A 22,691-nucleotide genomic window follows, 5' to 3' on the forward strand; every position below is an offset into this window, starting at 1 on the left:
CAGGGAGAGCGAGGGACGGCGCTGGAGAGCAAATTTTGGGGTTAAATTGTTTGTGAATAGTTTCACCCCTAAAGGTAAGGAAGCACCAGGAATCCCCAGGCTCTGTAACAATTTATTTTGATGAAGTTGTTGTGGTGCACTGACTGTTCCTTTAATACAAATTTAAAAGAAAACAGCATCTTGTGAAAACAAGATTAGCACAAGTTAATGTGACTTTTATTGTTTTAATTAATAGTGTAAATTCCACAGTAGTGACATATCTACTTTAATATGTATCCTGGAAGATGGTCAGGTTATGCAGAGTATAACTCCACCGTCAAATCCAATTTGCCACTGAATATTGACTGCTAAACGCAGTTATAATTCCCCTGTTTATTCAGAAACTCTAGTAAATTGAAATGTGACCAGTAAAATTTAGGCTAAAGTATCCGTTTGAGCCACAGTTTGGATATTGTTGGTATACACTGGGCTGTGCCTTCTGGCTGTGGTAACCTTTAAAATGCTAAGCATACCTACCAGTGTATATCAATATAATTTCTGATACTATAGTGCTGGTGTGGCTGTTTAGGTGACCTGATCACTCTGAAAAGGTGATTTTACTCACCTTTTTTTCCCTCAGCCAATTTAATGCTTTCCCTTATGAGAGGGATCAGTCTGATATGCCATGGAATAGATTCAATGGATTACCAAACGGCAAGCTACTGGTTTTATCTAAGCTTTTGTCTGTTCCCACAGTGCTTATATTATCTATTTTACCCACAGCAAATAATGAATGGCCTTATGCGCACGCACTGCAAAACGCCACGGTTCGCCAATCACCATCTCCTCGTAGAGATGCATTGAATCAATGCATCTCTATGGGGAACGTTCAGTGTCTCCATACAAGGTGTGGAGACACTGAATGTCCGTCACACTGTGCAGTGCTGCATTGCGAAGCACCTCTAGTTGCTGTCTGAGTGACTGCCACTAGAGATGTTACTTGGCATCAATGTATACAGTGTTTACATTGAAAAGCCTGCAGGGACAGGCTGTTGTGTCCCTTTAAACCAAACAATTTAGTAGATATGACTCCAAAGAGAGCATGCATGTTTTCTAAAGCTGCAGCCTTTGCAAGCATTTCCCCTTTTTCCCTGACACAGACTTTGTGTTGGTGAATACGCCGATCAGTCTTCTCTGTGCTGTAGCCAAGATTATGCACGCATACTCTGCTTTCCTATGCCTCTCAATAAGCTGTAATACAGAACACTGAGAAGAAGGAAAAGTAGGCATGGGCTAGCCAGCACACCTGCCACTATATTAGTTCCTGAGAGCATAGCAGAAAAGTAAGAAGTGACTGAGTGACAGCCCGGGATGTGTTTCTGTCCCCAATTGTTAAAGTGCTCCTTTCTATCAAACTTTTATAAACTGTCACACATGATGGACTCCAGACACATAAAGCACTTCAGCAAGCTATGCATGGAGTGTTCCTTTAAATACATCTGTTGGCCCTGTACAAACTAAGCAAGCAACTTTCCATAAAAATAAGTTGGTGAATTATAAACAAAAACTTAAAGTAGTTCAGGAACATTGCCAATTTCCATCCCATATTAAATGTAAGCCGTGATTGCACTGCATTGATAGATATGTTCAATGTAGTTCATGTTTAAAAAAAATAATAATTATTTATTTATTATTGCCATTTATATAGCGCCAACAGATTCCGTAGCGCTTTACAATATTATGAGAGGGGATTTAACTATAAATAGGAATATTACTAATAAACTTACAGGAACAATAGGTTGAAGAGGACCCTGATCAATCGAGCTTACATTCTATAGGAGGTGGGGTGTAAAACACATTTGGACAGGAATTTGCAATCAAATAAGGTGGGCTGCCCTTTAGGAGAGGGCAAGAGACAGGTATGTGAGGTAGGGGTTAGTCTTGGAGGCCATAAGCTTTCCTAAAGAGATGGGTTTTAAGGCACTTCTTAAAAGATGCAAGACTAGGGGAGAGTCTGATGGCGGTAGGCAGGCTATTCCATAGCAAGGGAGCCGCCCGCGAGAAGTCCTGCAAGCGTGAGTTGCGTAATGAAATGAAATGCAGAGAAACAAGCAGATGCTTGTAGCTGCTTTGGCATCTTTTTCCAACAGAATATGGGCAGCTAGACGCCGGAAGGATGCATGTAGATTCCTTCTAAACGTATGTGAAAGCACTTTCACGTGTGCTTCTCTCCAGGCCAATAGAAGCATTTTATTTTTTACTACACTCACACAAGCATTTGCATGGATAAATCATTTCAAAATATTACAACATACAACTTCCTTTTCCAATCCATCACTGTATTCTGCCATAAGAGAAGACTTTCTACACTGACACTCTCAGGGTTCCTTGCATATGCCTCGTTTTAACAAATGACTGTATCTACTGCTGAAAATGTATCTATTCTTCTGGACTTTTGGAAATCTACGTACCCACAAAATTATAGCAGATCCTTCACAAAAACCATTAAATGGGTATCTTTCACCTTGTGTGATAATTCTGACAAGTTTCACTGTCTATATGTATAACCCTCCGTTTTCTCCTGTAAATTTACATTTCTCTAAATTCACAGCGTGCACAAAATTTCTGTTTTCACCCAAATTTAATATGCTAATTAAGCACACCATGTTTTAGAACCTTTTTGTTAACCCATACAAAGCAAACTATGTAGTGAAAAGGGTACAGGGACACCATAGTCAACAGAACAACTACAGCTTATTGTATTTGTTCTGGTGAGTATAATCAATCACTGCAGGCTATTTACACTGCCATTCAGTGTCTCCACCCTCTGCATGGAGACACTGAACTTTCTTCATAGAGATGCATTGATTCAATGCATTTCTATGAGGAGATGCTGATTAGCCAGGTCTGTGTTTGACTTGTGCTGATCTGCCTCCTTAACATTCTTAGCCAATCCAGTGTTTTATGCGAAAGCATTGTGATTGGCTGAGATCAACACTTCTGATAATGTCAGCCAATCAGGCAGATCGGGGGTAGAGCCAGCAGCAGCAGACTGGAGTAAAAGTAAGATTTTGCTATATCTAGGGGCGCAAGTATAGGCCTAGATGGCGGTTTTAATACTTTAGGGTCACGGATACATGTTTGTGTTCCTTTAACATGCTATTTTAATAAGTGATGTCTCTGTGTGCTTGTCCCATGCTGGCAGAGCAAATATTACCTGGCATTTTTTTCAGACACTTTATCTGTAGCCTGGGCGTAACCTGAAAAATTGGGTTGTTTGCTTTTCTCCAAAGCCACCAGGTTACTTCCAAAGGAATAAAACATTCCATATAACCTTTGTATAATCACAAATTAGTTTATGCTCTAAACGCTTAATTGTAGTAAATTAGAACCTGAATTGCAAAAGTATAGCTAGTCTGTGACTGAATTTTTCCTAGTCATCTATTTCGGACTACATTTTGCAAGTCGTTTTCAATTCAGTATAGTTTACAAACAGTTTGACACTTATTTGGCTTTCTAGGGTGTCTGCCCTCTTTCCAGTCTGCAGGGCTGTGCTAAAGCAGAATTTCATACTTCTGCATTACCATACCAACTTTGGATAGTATTCATTGGCATAGATGGTCAGCTGACTCTCTTCAACCAGTGAATCTTGTACAAAGTTGGTAGGTGTTGGTATGTTGCTGCAGAAGTATAAACATCTGCATTGTGAACATTGTGTCCTTTTTTTTTCCCCTCCTAATTTTACAGATTTCAATAGAAATTGGCATGTTTATAAACTAACCAGAATTGGAGAACTAGATCCGTTAAATTCTTGGTAGATTAGCTCAGTGGAGTTAAATGCAAGAGATAGCAATTGCCTAGAGTTCCTGCATTGCAAAGACTTCCTATTGAGCTGCATTGGGAAGTCTGTGATTGGACAGCCACAGAAAGTCTGGGCGGGGTTAAAAGGGGAAGGCTTGCAAAGACTTCAGATGAGATCTGCAGCTTTTACACACTGTTTTTATAAGTGGTGTGTGTGTGTGTTTGTATATATATATATACAATATATATGGAAAGGCGGAGCCTGTAATTGTGGGAGGGGTTTGTCTGGCCTATAAATTCACAGCCCTCCCCTCCCTCTGGGCATAGACTTCCTGGTTCATCCCACCCACTGCTCCCTTTATTAAGCATTCACTTAGTGGGCCCTCATTTACAGGCCTACCCGAACGTCGGTTTCGGCACACCACAACCGATTTGTACCACCACTACTATAACTCTGCTTATTGTTCCCGACCACAAATAAATATATATATATACACATCCCCAATGAGAACAAGCATAATTAGATGCATGCATATATTTATTTATTTATTTTTGGCAGTGGAGTGTCCCTTAAAGGTTATCTGTATTTCTATTTTAAGTTATGCTCTGAGCCCACAGCAACATTATTGTAGACCTACACAAAATGTTCTGTGACTTCTTTTCCCCAAATTATTATTATTTTTTTTATAAAAGCTCAGCGTTGCTTATTAAAGAGACACTCTGGACACCATTAACACTAATGCTTCTTTTATGGTGCAAAGAGTGTATTAGTGCAATTCTTATAGTTTTCGTCAAACCTTTTGAAAGTGGTTTAACAGTAAATGGGGCCTCGCCGAAGTACACAAAAAATATATATTCACGCTGGTATCTATTGCATTAATGGCCGTGGTGCACTGTTTACCATTAATGGAAAACTCTAAGCACCAGAACTACTACAGCTTACCGCAAACAGCCTGTCCCTACACCCTCTCCTTTGTAAACACTGCATTTTCAGTAGACTTGCAGAGATTTGATTCATTTGTCCTGGAAATAATTTTGCATTAAAAGTCTACTTTTTAGTGTTTACATTGAGCAAGTGTAATATTGACATGTAGGCTAGGCCAACAGGAGTAGTTATTAATTTACCCCCAAGGGTTTCTTAGCAACTGGTGTACACTTCATCTTCAAGTTGATCTAATTACCAGAAGCCATTCCATAACTAGGAGCAATTAAGTGTTACTGGGCTGGCCAGGCCACATGGAGAGGAGTTTGTGACCCATTATTCCAAATGTGAATCAAAGCATTATGTGTTTAGATGTTTTTTAAAAAGGGCTGTGTGTAATCCAGGTTTTTTGGATTACGGTATATTTATCATGTCACCCTCAATTTTGGCACTTTTCCCTCTTTCATAAGAAAATGCATTTAAAAAAAAAATCACCTTTTGAAGGTCAGAGCGGTTGCTGAAAATCATTCAAAGGATGGGTTAGAGCGTTTAATAACTAAAATTGGACTACATCAGGCCCACTTGGATGTGTTGTTTAGTACTCTTCAGATCAGCACAATACTAAATACTATACAGGTTGTGACAAATAATGAATCCAATGAGTAAAAAAAAAATGCTTGAGATATTCTTAGTTGGTAACTGTCTGGACTTGTAGATATATGTAATAAAAAAGGAAAATAACCAATAATAGTGCAGATTGTCTGGTGCTAGGTATAAGACAAACAACAGAGATATTTGAGCTAGCACTTGCGTTTAATAGAGCTATAGACCAACTCTGGGTAAAACAGCATACGACAGTACAATCACCACTGATGGATATGTAGTTCAATGGTTCAGTCTCACAGCATACAGATATTAATTATATATATGAAATATAAATGCAAACAATAGTGCTTACTGTGTTTAAAATCTATAAACAAAAAATAGATAATTTACTCACATTTGAAAGAGCAGTGGACACCGTTCAAGTATTTTTGTGTGTGTTCTTTTATTTACTTTTTTTTTTAGCATCAAAGTATATTTTGCATTCACCTTCCCCAGTGTGTTTGACCATTTATTACACTTTTTATGCTTTTAAGTATTTTTACCTTTTTATTGTTCCTGGCACGTCAATTATCTTTGAAAAACCTACTACACCTTATCCCTGACTAAGGATTATCCTCTGGCCAACTAAGGCGGTTACCAACTAAGAATATCTCAAGCATTTTTTTTTATGCTTATTGGGCTCATTTTTTGGCACGACCTGTATTTAGTATTGTTCTGTTCTTTCAATTTGCATGGGGTTTAACCCCTTAAGGACACATGACATGTGTGACATGTCATGATTCCATTTTATTCCAGAAGTTTGGTCCTTAAGGGGTTAAGGTATCCCTTACACTCAGTGTTTGTAGCCTGCACTTTTATATTTATAGTTTAAATTTTAGCGCTTGTCTTATCTTGTGTTTTTGATGCTAGCTGCCATTAGGCCTTCATTTGTAATCGGGAGATCCAAGGTTTTTTTTTGTTTGTTTTTTAATTTGTAAAAATATTTTCTTCTATAGAAGAAACAAGTTATTTTCAGTTATGGGGCATTCGTGAAATACTGAGTACTCAAGCCGTAAGATTGCCTCTCCAGATATATGAACTCCCAAAGTGTCAAGATTAGATTTTATACTGTAGCTATATGATAAGGTTCGATATGTAAAAAATTGCCTAAGCTAGGTTCATATGAGAACATGTGGAGAATGGACTTACAGTCAGGGACCATTAGTACTTTTGAGGTACGCTTGTAATAGGAACCTTCTATCTATCTGAGATGCTGCCTTGCATCTGATAGAAAATCAAAAATGTGTGATTTATTCTTTTTTTTTTTATATAAAAAGGTCTTATTTCAATTGTTAGATTTTTTTGCTAAATTAAATACCTCCAGCTTTTCACACTGGTGAAGGCAAAGTCTATCAATCAATCTATCAGCAATATCATGATCCGTTGTATTTTTTTCCCCACCTTACCATTTCATTCATTGAACACGTGATGTTAGAGGAAGCAGCATTGTGAATGCTCAAGTGGCTTTTCTGTGTTAAAGACTTCTTAGAACTGCAAATCCAAGGATAAAAGGTCGAGGTTGGCTGGATGCATTTGTACTGTGCTCTAGATTAAGTAGTCGTTTATCAGAATGTATTTTGTACAGACACAAGTCTGTGTTACTTAGAGATTGGAAACACAGCTGTTACATCAGTGCATGCAAAAGGCTAGCCTCAGCTGGGACTTTGAGCGGCACCTGAGACTCTTTGGAAATCTGTGATGATTATAGGTATAATTAAAACCGCTAGCACAGATTGCAGAGCTCTGAAACGGCAAACTCTTTAATATATTCTTATTTAGACACTACAAGATACGTGCTCTACATCTGTAACCGCCTTGGTGGCGACCATTTGGAAATTATCTACATGTACATGTTTTGTCGCTTGTTTAACAATCTGTCATCCTAAAAGTTGTGTAGTCAATAGCTCAATTTAAAAATAAACTGATTTCTTTTGGATACATATATATATATATTTTTTTTTTTATTTTATATTTTATATATATATTTTTTTTTTTATTATTTAAATTTACAAAAAAAACAAAAAAACAATAGAGCTTAACTATTTCTCAAGAATTAAACTGGAGCCTGCGTAATTCATTGCGAAGTGCTTTGTCCGTTCAAGTTAAGATTTTTGAGCCAAATACTCATTTCGGTTTATGTTCAGACAGTGTGTCCCCTAAGCATGTTTAGCCAAAAAAAAAGCTCACAGAGCACTCACTCCAGCTCATATTGTGTGTTACAACCCTTTATCGTGTCCTAAGATTCAGATTTTAGTGAAAATGATTCAGGAAAGGCTGTAGAAACATGTGGGGGATATGGAGTCTTAACTTACTGCATTTATGGCTGATGTTTATAATCAAACTGTAAAATAACCTCTTTAACCTGTGTAATATGCCGCATGAAAGTATCAAATTATTCAATAAATCTCCTTAGATTTATAATATCCTGTTATTAAACTGAACTAAAGGATCCCTTCTGGTTGTCTGCATTGTGTATCATATCCTGCATGCTATGTTATGTACTTACTGGAGGTAAACCAGAGGCTTGTATTGTGTGATAATTAGAAGAAATTCTCCAATCATTAAATCATTACAATCTACAGCTACTAATCCTTCCACTCCTCCAAGAGACTGACAAAGGATCATAATGCTGGAGAGATGCCTTTTGGATCTCCTGAACTAGGCCTTTGTACAGTTATTTAATTTTAAAACAAAAATAGCTTTGTTTGATCAACCCTTTCCAACTGTATGGACTTCAAGCTGGGTCCTTACCACGTTATTATATTTCTGTACACTTTGACCTTCATCGGAAGGTTTCTAACTTTCTTTCCTTTTTAATAGATTTTTATTTGTTTTTGTTCACTCCACAGAGCTGGTCTTGGATGAAAAAACAAAAAAGGAACTTTTCACAGACACGTTTTGTAGGGTGTGCGGTGCTGTCCTGCAGTTTGAATCCCACAGAATATCACATTATGAGGTATGGAAATCGGTAGAAAAGACTGTAAACGCTTGATCAAGTTTTCTTTCTTTAAAGGACTACTATAGGCACCCAGACCACTTCAGCTTAATGAAGTGGTTTGGGTGCCAGGTCCAGCTAGGATTAACCCTTTCTTCTATAAACATAGCAGTTTCAGAGAAACTGCTATGTTTATAATAGGGTTAATCCAGCCTCTAGTGGCTGTCTCACTGACAGCCGCTAGAGGCGCTTCCGCGCTTCTCACTGTGATTTTCACAGTGAGAAGACGCCAGCGTCTATAGGAAAGCATTGAGAATGCTGTCCTATGGACTGGCTGAATGCCGCGCATTCAGCCGATGACAACGACAAGGAGGAGCAGAGACCCCCGCCCGGTGCTGGAAAAAGAGGTACATTTAACCCCTTCCACCCCCTAGAGCCCTGCGGGAAGGGGGCCCTGAGTGTGTTTTCCTGGCACTATAGTGATCCTTTAATACAGCTTGGGAGTCACTTGCTCTTTGAATGCAATAATATTACTTTAAGTTAAATGGCTACCAAGCCAGAAAATAATTACATTGCACATTTCGAAATCTACTTCCTATTTCACTGGCTTCTCAATTTTTTTCAACCAATCAGAATGCAAGGAGAAGTGTGTGTACATTTTTGTCCCTAGTGCCATAAAAGATAAAGGTACGAGTTTAATATTGGCTTGTAAAATGGAGGTTTCCCCCAGTGCTTTTTTTTTTTTTGCTGTTCTCTTAACTCTGGATGTTTGGAGTTTTGTATTTAGATAATAAATTAACCTTTTTTTCAGTCCCTGTGACAGACAGCTGGCGTGTGTGTTCAGCGCATGCTAAAGGGGGGGGGGGGGAGAGACACTGGTGCAGTATCAGCACTTTACGAAATGCACATTTCAGTTTTAGAGCTCTGAAGATGTCAATTAGACATTGAAACCGAGTCAGATACCAACTATATAGAGATACCAACTATAATTAAAAGTTTGCATTTACGACTAGTTTAGAGGATAGGTTTATATAAATCATAAAAACTGTTTGACTTTCAGGGCAAGAAACATGCACAGAAAGTCCGCCTTTACATTCAGAACATGGACCTTGAAGAAACCCCATCAAAAAATCAAAACTTAGATCAGCCTGATTCTCAAGTAAGTGCTTAAAGGAGAATCTCACATTCTCATCCTTTATTCACCAGAAAATGTGTCTAATTCTCCTGTTTGGCTTCAGGTGGATGGCAACTCTTCAATTGACAAAAACAAATTCTGCAGTCTTTGCAACATGGTCTTTAGTTCAAAAGTGGTGGCCCAGTCACATTATGTTGGGAAGATCCATGCCAAGAGACTTCGGCAACTCACTGGAGAATCATTTGAATGGATGCCACAGACCGATCAAGCCAACAGTGCCATGTCACCGAATACACCCCAGGCAGACACAGGTGAAGCAATATTGAAAGTTTTGGTCAGCTTTGTTTATTATCTAGTAATTACATGAAATAGCTGCTGCTTTTCAAGAGGGTTGTTTGATGGACAGGGTGGCAAGTATTCTTTGAAGTATTTATTTCCTATTTTTGTGAGTTTGTGCTAAATGTCACTGGCTTTATTTTAGTTGTTTTGTTTTTGTTTTGTTTGTTTGAGGTATTTCTTCCCCCACTTTAAAGCCCATGCTTTATTAAGATATATCTCTCTTTTTACACTTACATTGCACAGGGTTATTCTCTACACTACACTTGAGATTTTTTTCCACATGAACTATTTTTAGAGAGGAGTTTTGTGAATAACCCTTATGTAGTGTCCTTTTTCTGTGTGCAGAACATCCGTGATTGAGTAATGGTAATTTAGATATGGTAGAAAACTATAATGGACATGAGGGACATCATGATAGATGAGATATGTGCAATCATGGAGGGTTAGCTCCTACGAAAAGCCATGTTTTCGTGTGTCACTAGTTGTTTTGGTATGGAAAATAAACAGGCACTCAAGGTGAAACCAAAGCATGCAGATTTATTGGAGCAGAAATGAGCAAAGTTTCAACCCAATCAAGGTCTTTTTTTAAAGCTAGTAACTTGAAAAAGACCCCGATTGGGATAAAATTTTCTTATTTCTGTTCCAATAAATCTGCATGCTTTATTTCACTGGAGTGCCTGTTTATTTTTCATATCTGTTCAGCGAACCTCAGGCCCGGTTGCACCCTGGGAACCAGGAGAGTGCAGTGTCCTTAATCTCATACTAGTTGTTTTGGTGACCAAATCATTATTTTTTTTGCAGTGTAGAAAATGAATTTTAGGCACTGCACGACCAGCGACATAACATATTTCGGTCAGATGGCATTTTGCCTAATTTCATTGCCATGTAGGGGTTAATATGTGCCCTCCAGATGCGTGGTGTATTACTGTGTTTTGACAGCTGTCCCACCTGTTGTAGAGTCAAGTCAACTGGAAGCAAGTACAGAACAACACTCCTTGCCTGATAACGAGATTGATCTAAATGACCCAAACAAGTACTGCAAACTCTGCTGCGCTTCTTTCAATAAATCAATGGTAGCCCAGCAACACTACAATGGGAAGAAACATGCAAGGAATGAGGCCCGGAGGAGAATGATGGAACGAATGGAGAAGGCTGGCGTGGAATCTACTGGTAAGCTGGAGAGAACAAAATGGCTACCAATGTATGGAATGCTAGTTATTTCTATTTAACAAAATCCTCTAAATTAAGACCGAGAGACAGCTTGAGAGAGAGCATTATCTTCAAGGCGTTACCAGCAATTTCTGACCCAGGTTGATACAGTGGTAGATCCAGGGAGGGGAGGGGAGGGGGGGGAGGCAAATGCCCTCCATACACACACACACACTGCCCTCCATACACACACTGCACTCATCACACACAAACACACTCACATTACTGCCCCTATCTCCTGCTACAAGCCCTATCCCGGCAGATCCCAGATAAGTTGTCAAACAGTTTGACTGCTTATTCTGGGAGGGTGCCACGGCACTCCTGGAATCCTAACCACTACAGAGAGCTGTAGTGGTTATTGCGCCTGGATTGTGCCTGTAAATAATCTCCAAGTGCCCCACCTGAGATTCGGTTCTGGATCCGCCCCTGGGTTGACATTCAGAAGAAATATATATCACGTTTAATTGTGAGCATAGGCGTGCGCACGGGGTGTGCCGGGTGTGCCTGGGCACACCCTAATCCCCGTGGCACGCCTATGTATTGAGTCCTGCAGGAACAGCGTTCCTGCACTTTTATTTGAGCAGGAACGCTGTTCCTGCAGACACTCAGTGCCCCCCAAATGCCCCAGTTCCGGCCCCCATGTTCCCCCTGTCGCGGGGGGGGGCAAGAGGTGAAGGACACCCACCCCCGCCCCTGGTCGGGTGCCTGTCTTCATCTCAGCCGCGGCGAGGGAGCTGTGTGCTCTCTGCTTCCTCTCACCGCGCGCCGTTTGCTGATGCTGGGAGCCGGAATATGACGTAATATTCCGGCTCCCAGCTACAGCAGACAGCCCACGCAGTGAGAGGAAGCAGAGAGCACACAGCTCCCTCGCCGCGGCTGAGATGAAGACAGGCACCCGACCCACTGGACCCCAGGGACAGGTCCACGCCAGCACTCCAGGTAGGGAGGCTGGGTGGACATTTTTTGTAATAAAATAAATACATTTGTATGTGTGTGTCTGTGAATGTATGTGTGTGTGTCTGTAAGTCTGTGAATGTATGTGTGTGTGTGTGTCTGTAAGTGTGTCTGTGAATGTATGTGTGTGTGTGTCTGTAAGTGTGTCTGTGAATGTATGTGTGTGTGTGTGTCTGTAAGTGTGTCTGTGAATGTATGTGTGTGTGTGTCTGTAAGTGTGTCTGTGAATGTATGTGTGTGTGTGTCTGTAAGTGTGTCTGTGAATGTATGTGTGTGTGTGTCTGTAAGTGTGTCTGTGAATGTATGTGTGTGTGTGTCTGTAAGTGTGTCTGTGAATGTATGTGTGTGTGTGTGAATGTATGTGTCTGTGAATGTATGTGTGTGTGTGTGAATGTATGTGTCTGTGAATGTATGTGTGTGTGTCTGTAAGTCTGTGAATGTATGTGTGTGTGTCTGTAAGTCTGTGAATGTATGTGTGTGTGTGTGTGTCTGTAAGTGTGTCTGTGAATGTATGTGTGTGTGTGTGTGTGTGTGTCTGTAAGTGTGTCTGAGTGTGTGCCTGTGAACAGGGGCGTATTTGCCGCGAGGCAAACAAGGCATTTGCCTTGGGCGGCATTTTCCAGGGGGCGGCAAAAAAAGCCGCCCCCAAACGCCCAGGGCAAATGCCTTGTTAGCCTTGCGGCTAACAGACATCCTGGGCTGGTGGCTGCTGGGCTGGTTGCTGGGCGGGCAGGCGGCTGGCGAGGGAGCACTTCCTCTGAGCTGTCTGCTCAGCTCCCTCGCGCGCCGCAGAGTGAGGCTGGGAGCCGGAATATGACGTCATATTCCGGCTCCGCCTCCCAGCCTCACTCTGCGGCGCGCGAGGGAGCTGAGCAGACAGCTCAGAGGAAGTGCTCCCTCGCCAGCCGCCCGCCCGCCCAGCAACCAGCCCAGCAGCCCGACCAGACACACTCACTAACAGACACACTCACTAACAGACACACTCACTAACAGACACACTCACTAACAGACACACTCACACACAGACACACTCATACACACACACACTGACAGATACGCATCCATTAGCTAACAGTTAGCTAATGGATGCGTATCTGTCAGTGTGTGTGTATTTAGAAGGCGGGGGAAGGGTTGGGTGGGGGGGGTGGGGGTGAGGGGGGCGCCTGAGTTTTGTCCTGCCTAGGGCAGCACAAAACCAGGATACACCCCTGCCTGTGAATGTATGTGTGTGTGTGTCTGTGTATGTGTGTGTGTCTGTGAATGTGTGTGTCTGAGTGTGTCTGTGAATGTATGTGTGTGTGTCTGTAAGTCTGTGAATGTATGTGTGTGTGTGTGTGTCTGTAAGTGTCTGTGAATGTATGTGTGTGTGTGTCTGTAAGTGTGTCTGTGAATGTATGTGTGTGTGTGTCTGTGAATGTATGTGTGTGTGTGTCTGTAAGTGTGTCTGTGAATGTATGTGTGTGTGTGTCTGTAAGTGTGTCTGTGAATGTATGTGTGTGTGTGTCTGTAAGTGTGTCTGTTAATGTATGTGTGTGTGTCTGTAAGTGTGTCTGTGAATGTATGTGTGTGTGTCTGTAAGTGTGTCTGAATGTATGTGTGTGTGTGTCTGTAAGTGTGTCTGTGAATGTATGTGTGTGTGTGAATGTATGTGTCTGTGAATGTATGTGTGTGTGTCTGTAAGTCTGTGAATGTATGTGTGTGTGTCTGTAAGTCTGTGAATGTATGTGTGTGTGTCTGTAAGTCTGTGAATGTGTGTGTGTGTGTCTGTAAGTATGTATGTGTGTCTGTAAGTCTGTGAATGTGTGTGTGTGTGTGTGTGTGTCTGTAAGTGTGTCTGAGTGTGTGCCTGTGAATGTATGTGTGTGTGTGTCTGTGTATGTGTGTGTGTCTGTGAATGTGTGTGTCTGAGTGTGTGTGTGTCTGTAAGTGTGTCTGTGAATGTATGTGTGTGTGTCTGTGAGTGTATGTGTGTCTGTATGCGTGTCTGTGAAAGTATGTGTGTGTGTGTCTGTGAGTGTATGGGTGTGTGTCTGTAATTGTGTGTGTGTGTCTGTGAGTGTGTGGGAGTATGTGTGTGCACGCGTATATATATGTGTGTGTCTGTGTATGTGTGTCAGTATATATATATATATATATACACACACAAATGTATATTATTTTTTTGGGGGGGTGGGAAAAGAGTTCCCACACTTTATTCCCCAGGACTTCTCCAGAGATCTCCGGATCTCCCCTGTAGGCTCACGCAGAGGCGGCACTATCTGAGTGCCGGCTCTGCTCTTAGCCTTCATGGGCTGGCGGGGAGATCAAAGATCTACCTCACCAACCCACAGCAACATGGAGGGAGGCAGGAGAGGACCCGGGGAGCTCTAGACAGCAGCTCTGCCAGGTTCCTCTCACGAGATCTGAGCATTGCCAAGGCAACACTGAGATCTCGTGAGAGTTAACTCTAGCTCCGCAGGCTAGAGTTCACTCTCCACTGGACCACAAGGGATGGCACATGGCAGCAAGGATTCCCCCTCCCTACATAAGGTAGGGAGGGGGGATATTTACTAATCTGCCCTCACCTCCACAATCCCTCCAAACATACAGCCCACACACACACAGCACCTAGACACATACAGCACGCTCACACACACCATACACTAACCGCACCCTCACAAATACACACAGCACCTTTACAAACACACAACACCCTCACACACAGCACACTAACAGCACCTTCACAAACACCCACACACACAGCACCCTCACACACACACACAGCACCCTCACACAGCACAGTAACAGGACCCTAACAAACAGACAAACACCCTCACACACAGCACACTACCAGCACCCTCACACACAAACAGCACCCACACAAACACCCTCACCCACATAGCACACTGCCAGCACCCTCACACACACATCACACTACCAGCACCCTCACACACACATCACACTAACAGCACCCTCACACACACACTAACAGCACCCACATCACACACTATATACACACACACATATATACACATGCGGCGTGTGTATGTGCTTTAGGGTGCACACCCTAATGCAATAGACTGCGCACGCCTATGATTGTGAGTTATGTCAGTAACACATTTCTTGCCTGTCTATAGCGCTTAGAACCTAGTTTCCAATGTGCACATGGCAATGCTGCTCGGCTGTGTATACTGTATCTCTATAATGTGTGTAAAGACCTGTCAGAGAGGTTCCTGATATGTGTCCTAATGTCCAGAAAAGCTTTTAACTAGGTGTTTTGTATGATTTTTACTTTTCTTTTTTTTTTTTTTTTATCAGTGAACGATGGAAATTATGTGTGTCCAATCTGCAGTATTACTCTTACATCAATAGAGATGTACCAGTCTCACATGCAAGGGAATAAGCATCAGATTAAGTAAGTCATTATTTTTAATTTAATGTATTTAATTATTCACAATGTAGCTTATGATAAAATCTGTTCCATGTTTTTTCAGTAATATGAATAATGTGCCGTTTACTGACATGGTAATATTTTTGTATTATTATTATTGGCATTTATATAGCATCTACAAATTCTGCAGCACTTTACAATATTATTAAGGGGACTTTAACAACAAATGAGATTTTGTCTTCCGTTGGTTCAAAGTGGTGTCCCACATGTCTGTTCTTTCCATAATGCCACTCCCTGTAGTGGCTGTAGCCACTCTGACTTCTGCCATTTTACAGGAGAGAGTATTATGTTCAGGGCTGCCATCATGGCATGACAACATATATATATGTGCATCTTTGGCCCTCAGCTACCGGTACACTGCAGGGAGCCCAGCACACGCGATATATACTTCCCAGCTGCTCTGCTCGTCTCTAGCTATCGCAGGTGCTGCTATTGTCAGAGGGTTACCATGGCAAGGCTCGGCACTGCTCGCGAGAGTTACAGTGCAGAGCAGCTGGAAAATGTATATGGAGTGTGCTGGGCCCCCGGCAGTTTACAGATAGCCAGAGGGCCACACCATGCCACTAGACCACCAAGGAATGTGATCTCCCCCTTCCCTTGGCCACAGGTAAGACGCAGGGAGGGGGCTGTAAAATAAAATGTATTACAATTAATGTGGAAAAAAATACCTCCGGTACAATACCTGAAACAAAATCTTGAAAAATTAAATACAGAGGTTCACTTATTTCCCCACTTAGCTCCTTAAGTACTCGTGGGTGGATACCGTCAGGCCCCGGAGCTTTATTTACATACATTTTCTTTAATAGCTGTAGCACGTTGTCTCGAGTTATCCAATCACAAGTTATCTGCAAGTTTTTGCAGCAATCATTTGCATATCTCTTGCCATAGGATCATCATCATTAAGATCATCATCATTAATGTATAGTGAAGAAAAATAGTTATTTAACATTTTTGCCTTTTCCTGGTCTTCATTAAATAACAGACCCATCTCTGTTTCCAGTATACCTACACTTTCATTTTTTGTTTTTTTAGAGTTGATGTACTTGAAAAAAAATTGGGGGTTGGTTTTGCATTCTTTGGCTATCAATGTCTAATTTTCTAGTTTAGCCACTTTAATTGCCTTTTTGCAAGTATTATTATATCTTATATAGGATACCTCTGATTTGTCCGATTTAAATGCTTTAAATGCCCTTTTCTTGTTTTTAATCTCTTGTTTTACTTCTCTACTAAGCCACATTGGTTTTAATTTGTTTCTTTTATATGTATTACTCAATGGTACATACTGTGAAATGTACCTTTCTAATATTTGTTTGAATAGTTTCCTTTTTTCCTCAGTGTTTTTATCACTAAGGAGCTGCCCTAATCTTATTAAAATTGGCTTTTTTTAAATTATACGTTTTAGTATTCCCCACGTGCTTTTGCTTTTTTGAGTTTATTTCAAAAGTTACCATATTGTGATCATTATTTCCCAAATGCTCCCCTACTTGAATGTTGGTTAAAAGATTAACATTGTTTGTTATAACGAGATCCAGACAAGCATCCTTTCTAGTTGGTGCTTGTACCAGTTGTGACATAAAGGTGTCATTTAACACATTAAAAAATCGGCTTCCCCTTGCTGAAGTACTAGTCCCTCTATCCCAATTTATGTCCGGGTAATTAAAATCTTCAATAATTAACGTGTTACCTCGATTTGCAGCTCTCCCAATTTGCTCTAACAGCAGTTCTTCCTCATTAATATTTAAATTTGGTGGTTTATAACATATCCCAACCAATAATTTATTTCCCTTTGTTTGCCCCAAGCAGATATCTACCCATAAAGCTTCCACATTTTCCTCGTCACACTCCACATGACTAAGATTTGACTTTAACTCATGGCTGACATACAAACATACCCCACCACCCTTCTTGTTTTTCCTATCCTTCCTAAATCACGTGTACCCATTTAAGTTAACTGCCCAGTCATGTGTCTCATCCCACCATGTTTGTGTTATGCCTAATATATCGTATTGTTTAGTGTATGCTATTGCCTCTAGTTCCCCCATTTTGTTATATAGGCTCCTTGCATTAGTAAGCATACATTTAATGTTATCATGAGTCATTTGTACTTTTTGTGAATTATCAATATCACATACCTCCTCTGTTCTGAGCTTTCCCCTCCCCCCATCTCCATCCCCTTTGTATGGAGCTAAAGCCCATCTCCTTTCTATCCTATTTCCATTTTCTAGATTGCTTTGACCCTCCCCCCCCTCCCCCCCCCCCCCCACTACTAGTTTAAAATCTCCTCCAACCTTCTAGCCATCCTATCTCCCAGCACAGCAGACCCTCTTCCGTTTAGGTGCAATCCATCAGGACTATACAGGTTGTACCCAAGCGCAAAATCGGCCCAGTGCTCTAAAAAACCAAAACCCTCTTTCCTGCACCAAGACTTCAGCCACGCATTGACCTCTCTAATCTCCCGCTGACTTTCTGCTATAGCGCGCGGCACAGTTAATATTTCTGAAAATATTACCTTGGAGGTCCTTTTCTTTAGTTTACTTCCTAGATCCCTCAACTCATTCTTTAGGACCTTCCATTTTCCTCTGACTTTGTCATTGGTACCAATATGGACCATGACAGCTGGGTCATCCCCAGCCTCTCCCAATAATCCCTCCACTCTGTCGGCAACATGCCGGACCCGAACACCCGGGAGACAGCAAACTGTCCGGTTGAGTCGATCAGAGTGGCAGATTACCCTATCTACTCTCTTAATAATGGTCCCCTACCACCAAAACCTGTCTAGACTTCCTTACCCTGTCAACCCCACCCGTACTGGAGGGGCTGTTCCAACGGCTGTTAGAAGGAACAGCTTCCTGCAGTACAGCTACTCCTGAGCTGATGCTCCCACACACACTACATCCTTACACAAACACGCACTCTTCATTCACTACACACACTACATCTACTACACAAACACACACTCTGCAGTACCTATACACACACTACATCCACTACATAAACATACACTCTGCAGTCACTATACACACCACATCCTTACACAAATACACACTGTGAAGTCAATATACAGACACTACATCTACTACTAAACACTTTCTGCATTCACTATACATACACTATGTCAATACACAAACACACTCTGCAGTCAGTACGCAAACACTATATCCACTACACAAACACACAATCTGCATTCACTTCACAAACACACGCTCTGAATCTAATACACAAAAACACAACATACATTACATGCACAATCTGCATCCACTATACACACTACATCCATGACACACACACCTCATCCACTTTACACATTCTACATCCACTATACACACACCACATTCACTACACACATACACTTCATCCTTGTGGGTGGACTCGGGGGCAGGCCCTCCAGACGGACTACTGTGTGGCCCTATGGGCAGACTCAGGGGCGTGCCCCTGGAACCCAGAACTTGAGCTGTGTCAGGGACCCCAAAATATTTGATGGCAGCCCTGATTATGTTCAACGATTCAGAAAGAAGTGATATAGGGCTATATATTCCTGGCCTGAAATGTTCAGTCTCCATCTTCTTCTCTTCAAGAGCTTCATTTTTTTTCTGCTGCTGACTGAAACAGAAATTAACAGCTACTTAGATTTTATGTATCTTCCCCAAATGTGTTTAAAATTAACTGAAACACATATACACAATGCAGTTTTATGCTATTTATACTCCTGCGACAGAATTCCGCGCACTCCACACATTAATGTTTCAAATTAGCTAAATGGCGTAAGCCTATCCAACTGCAGATTGGCTTGGTAGTTGAGTTAGTTTTAGCCCATCAAGACGTAGTTAAAGGAACAAACACAAGGTTTAACTTATATTATTTGCTTGTTAGAACAACGTATTTACTGTAAAAGGTTTGTGAAATTTAAAGGAGAAAATATGCAATTTTTAGAACAAGTTTTACTGTTTGTCATTAACCTATTGTGTGTAATAATCATTAGAAATGTATTATATGCTATTCAAGTCCGCTTTGCCACCATATTTACTGTCCAAGAACCATGACCTATGCATCCTATTGTAGTGGATATGGTGCAATGTTTATATCAAATGTATTTAAGAGATGTGACAAAAGTTGTGTGTTTCTATGGCACCAAAAGCCACCTCTCCTTCATTAAATGTCATAATGAGGAAGCTCCGTATCATCCATCCAATTTTTTTCTATTCTAACATTCACATATAGTGTATCTGTGCAATTTTGTGATATTTCCTATATAGTAACTGTTCTTTTCCTCATAGACAATATATAAAAAAATATATCTTTTTTTGTTTTCTTTTAACTTTTTGAACACTTTATTAAACAATTATAATTTTTTTTCTCTACAGAGAAAACATAGTTGCTAATTTAATGAAGACATCAAATAAATCTTATGATTCTTTTCAAGATGAGTTGGCAGACTACATAAAAGTACAAAAGGCCAGGGGATTGGAGCCTAAAACCCAGTTTAGACAGGAAAAGGATCAGTATGACAGTGGTGATGAAGAGGAATTAGAGGACAGGCCTCCGCTAAGGCATACAAACTCTAAGATGAGCGTCCCCTATAAATATATTGATCACCATTCCATTCCTTATGCACCATTTAATTCATCTTACCCGGATGATCAACGGAAAGCTGCTTGGAAAGCACGCTGGGAAGCTTCCCAATCTCAAAATCTAAACAAGGCCGCATACTTTAAAATGCAGAACACCAGACACAATATTCATGCCTCGTCCAGTCAGGGTTCCAGCGATGACTATAAAGGGTCTTCTTCAGATGATAGTGATAGTTCCCATCGTAGAGATAAAAGGCACAAAAGGAAACATCACAAAGAAAGCAAACACAGAACTGGCACCAAAATCAAACAAGAGGAAGAGGCTCCTGAGAAGAAGAAGAGGAGACTTGAGGATGAATATTCTGGAAAAGAGGAGGAGAAACAAGAATGCAGGAAAGAGGAAGTTGAGATAACTGTGGACAAATCTAAACAGAAGAAGGAGAAGAAGAAAAAAGAGGAACAGTCTGACAGAGATAGCAAAAAACACAAGAAAGTAAAGAAAGAGGGGGACCAAAGAACAGAAGAGGAAATCCTCTGGGACGAATCCATACTGGGATTTTGAAACTCACAATCTCAGTAGAGGAGAAGTCAAATTCTTGTAGTGTGTCAAGTCTTGAGCAGAAAAAAAAGAAGTCTAAAAAAATAAATACGTTTATATAAAACTTGCACATTCATGACAAAATCATGAATTTAGTAACCAGGGAAATTTAACTCAACCAGAGGACATTTAACATTTTAGCAGTGTGATAATCAAGCTGTGAAAGAGGCTTGTACAGAATAGTAGCTGGGTCTTGAATTTGTATTGTATTTTGCAAATTTGTCTTATGTAAAATGTTTAATTTATTTATTTTTTTTCTTTTTATTTACTGATATTTCTAGGTGGTAGCTTTTCTTTTTTTCTAGGAAACTAACATTTCCTTACTACACGCGTTATACTCGAACATGTCGGCTGCTATACAGAAAAAAAGTAAATTGTATAAGAATAGTGTAAATCTATATATTTACTCACAAGCAAGTTGAGGACATTTTCTATTGGTAAAATAACCATCTTGGAGTTGCCATTGTCACACTTTGTGTTTCTTAACCAGTAATTTTTACAGTTTAATTTTTATATTCTGAAAATATGCTATGCTGGTTATTTCTAAAATTTAACACATATATATATATATATATACTCTATTTGTCATTCTTTCCACCATATTGTGTCCTTTCCTACCTCTGTCAAAAATATTTCTTGGCACTCTACAAAGTAAACCTGTTAAAACGATTATGGCGAGCCAAAAAAGAGATTGAAAGCAATTTGAACTGTTCGTATATAGGGACCAAAAACGAAATAAACATTAGCAGGGCTATTCACTATAGAGTGGTTTGCTGTGGATGCCAAGTGATTTAAACATTTTAGGTTTAAGTAGCAGAACACAAAGCATATCTGGGTATTTTATTCCAGTTTGCCTACATTGCCTGAAATATTCACACCTGCAGGCCTCTAAAATTATGTCATGATATGTTAATGCAATGTACCCACCAAAGACTTGAAAACAGTTAACCTTTGTTACAAATGAGGTTGAAAATAGTAAATAACAACCCGTATGTTTGCTTTTTGGATGTTCTTGTTTTTGGTTTTTAATATTATTTAAACCACAGACGTGTTAACAAATTTAATACTTATAAGATTCATTTTTAGTTCATAGGCTTCTGGAAAATACAAATGTCTGCTTAAGTATGAAGCAAGTTCGTTCTGGACTTTTAGTTAAACAGAAAAAGTACAGAGCTGTCTCCTTCTAATTTTATCTACTAAATTCATGTCCTCAGATTATGTATTTATTTACTAAACTCCGTATTGTAGCAGATTGATCACTGATTTGCAAAATTTAGGTTAAAATAACTGCTCTGGAAAAAACGTATTCAACTCTGCTTAGCTTGCAGCCTGACTGTTTAAGCCTGAATTTTAGAATTCAGAGTTTAATGCAGTCATAATTCAGAGTTTAGTGAATAACATTAAATGGATTTCAATCGGGCACGCATACAAATGTAGTTAATATGGTGCTTACATACAAAGGTAGTTTTTGGGATACCCGTCCCCTAGCTCAAAGATTTGTGAAGTCACAATGGCTCAACCAATTATATATATTTCTTTTTGCATTTTACAAAAATTTCACTATAAATTACAACTTTTATTAATGAGCCTTGTTACACCCTCCTAGTCCCCCTGTCAATCAGAAAGCCGGTCCTTTTGCTTCCTGGTTGTTTAGCTCCGTGAAGATGAGGCAACAATTGCCCAGAGCCACCTGCTTTGCAAAGAATTATCATTGAGTTGCATTGGTATGTCGTTGATTGGACAGCCACAGAAAGCCTGGGTGGGCTTGTAAAAGCTGCAGACAAGAGATTTGTTTTTAGATATAACCCCAATTGAGAAAAAATGCATAGAAGGCATTCATCATATGGGGTGTATCTACTAAATAGTGATTTTATTTATATTGTGTGGGTATTTAGGCAGTGCAGTGTCCCTTTAACTTTTTTTTGTGAAAAGTTAAAAATAATAAAATAAAGTACATGGCAAAACAAAAAGACACCACTACCTATAAGAAAAAAAAGCATCTTCCGAGAGAGGTAATCATCCATTATATGGCTTCAGGTTAAACACAGCAGAATCCATCAAACTAAATTGACTTCGGGGAAAGTAGTAGCACAAACCTTGGAATAGATGTTGCCTGCCATCTGACAGATGTTGTGATGTCCAGCATAATGTCTCACTCTAGACCAGTCTCTACCAC

The 22,691-nt window shown here is 40.2% G+C and overlaps 1 protein-coding gene across 1 annotated transcript in view; it reads left to right on the forward strand.

The window, feature by feature from the left end:
* KRCC1 (lysine rich coiled-coil 1) overlaps positions 1 to 21,522 on the forward strand; it is a 31,317-nt gene extending 9,795 nt beyond the window's left edge. The window contains exons 2-7 of the mRNA XM_063457623.1: positions 8,197 to 8,303; positions 9,343 to 9,441; positions 9,521 to 9,728; positions 10,714 to 10,926; positions 15,217 to 15,313; positions 19,711 to 21,522. Coding sequence (XP_063313693.1) covers positions 8,197 to 8,303; positions 9,343 to 9,441; positions 9,521 to 9,728; positions 10,714 to 10,926; positions 15,217 to 15,313; positions 19,711 to 20,479 — 1,493 coding nt within the window. The 3' untranslated portion in view covers positions 20,480 to 21,522. The remainder of the gene's footprint in view (positions 1 to 8,196; positions 8,304 to 9,342; positions 9,442 to 9,520; positions 9,729 to 10,713; positions 10,927 to 15,216; positions 15,314 to 19,710) is intronic.
* The last annotated feature ends 1,169 nt before the right edge of the window (positions 21,523 to 22,691 follow it).

Source organism: Pelobates fuscus, chromosome 6, assembly GCF_036172605.1.
Source record: "Pelobates fuscus isolate aPelFus1 chromosome 6, aPelFus1.pri, whole genome shotgun sequence".
NCBI lineage: Eukaryota > Metazoa > Chordata > Amphibia > Anura > Pelobatidae > Pelobates > Pelobates fuscus.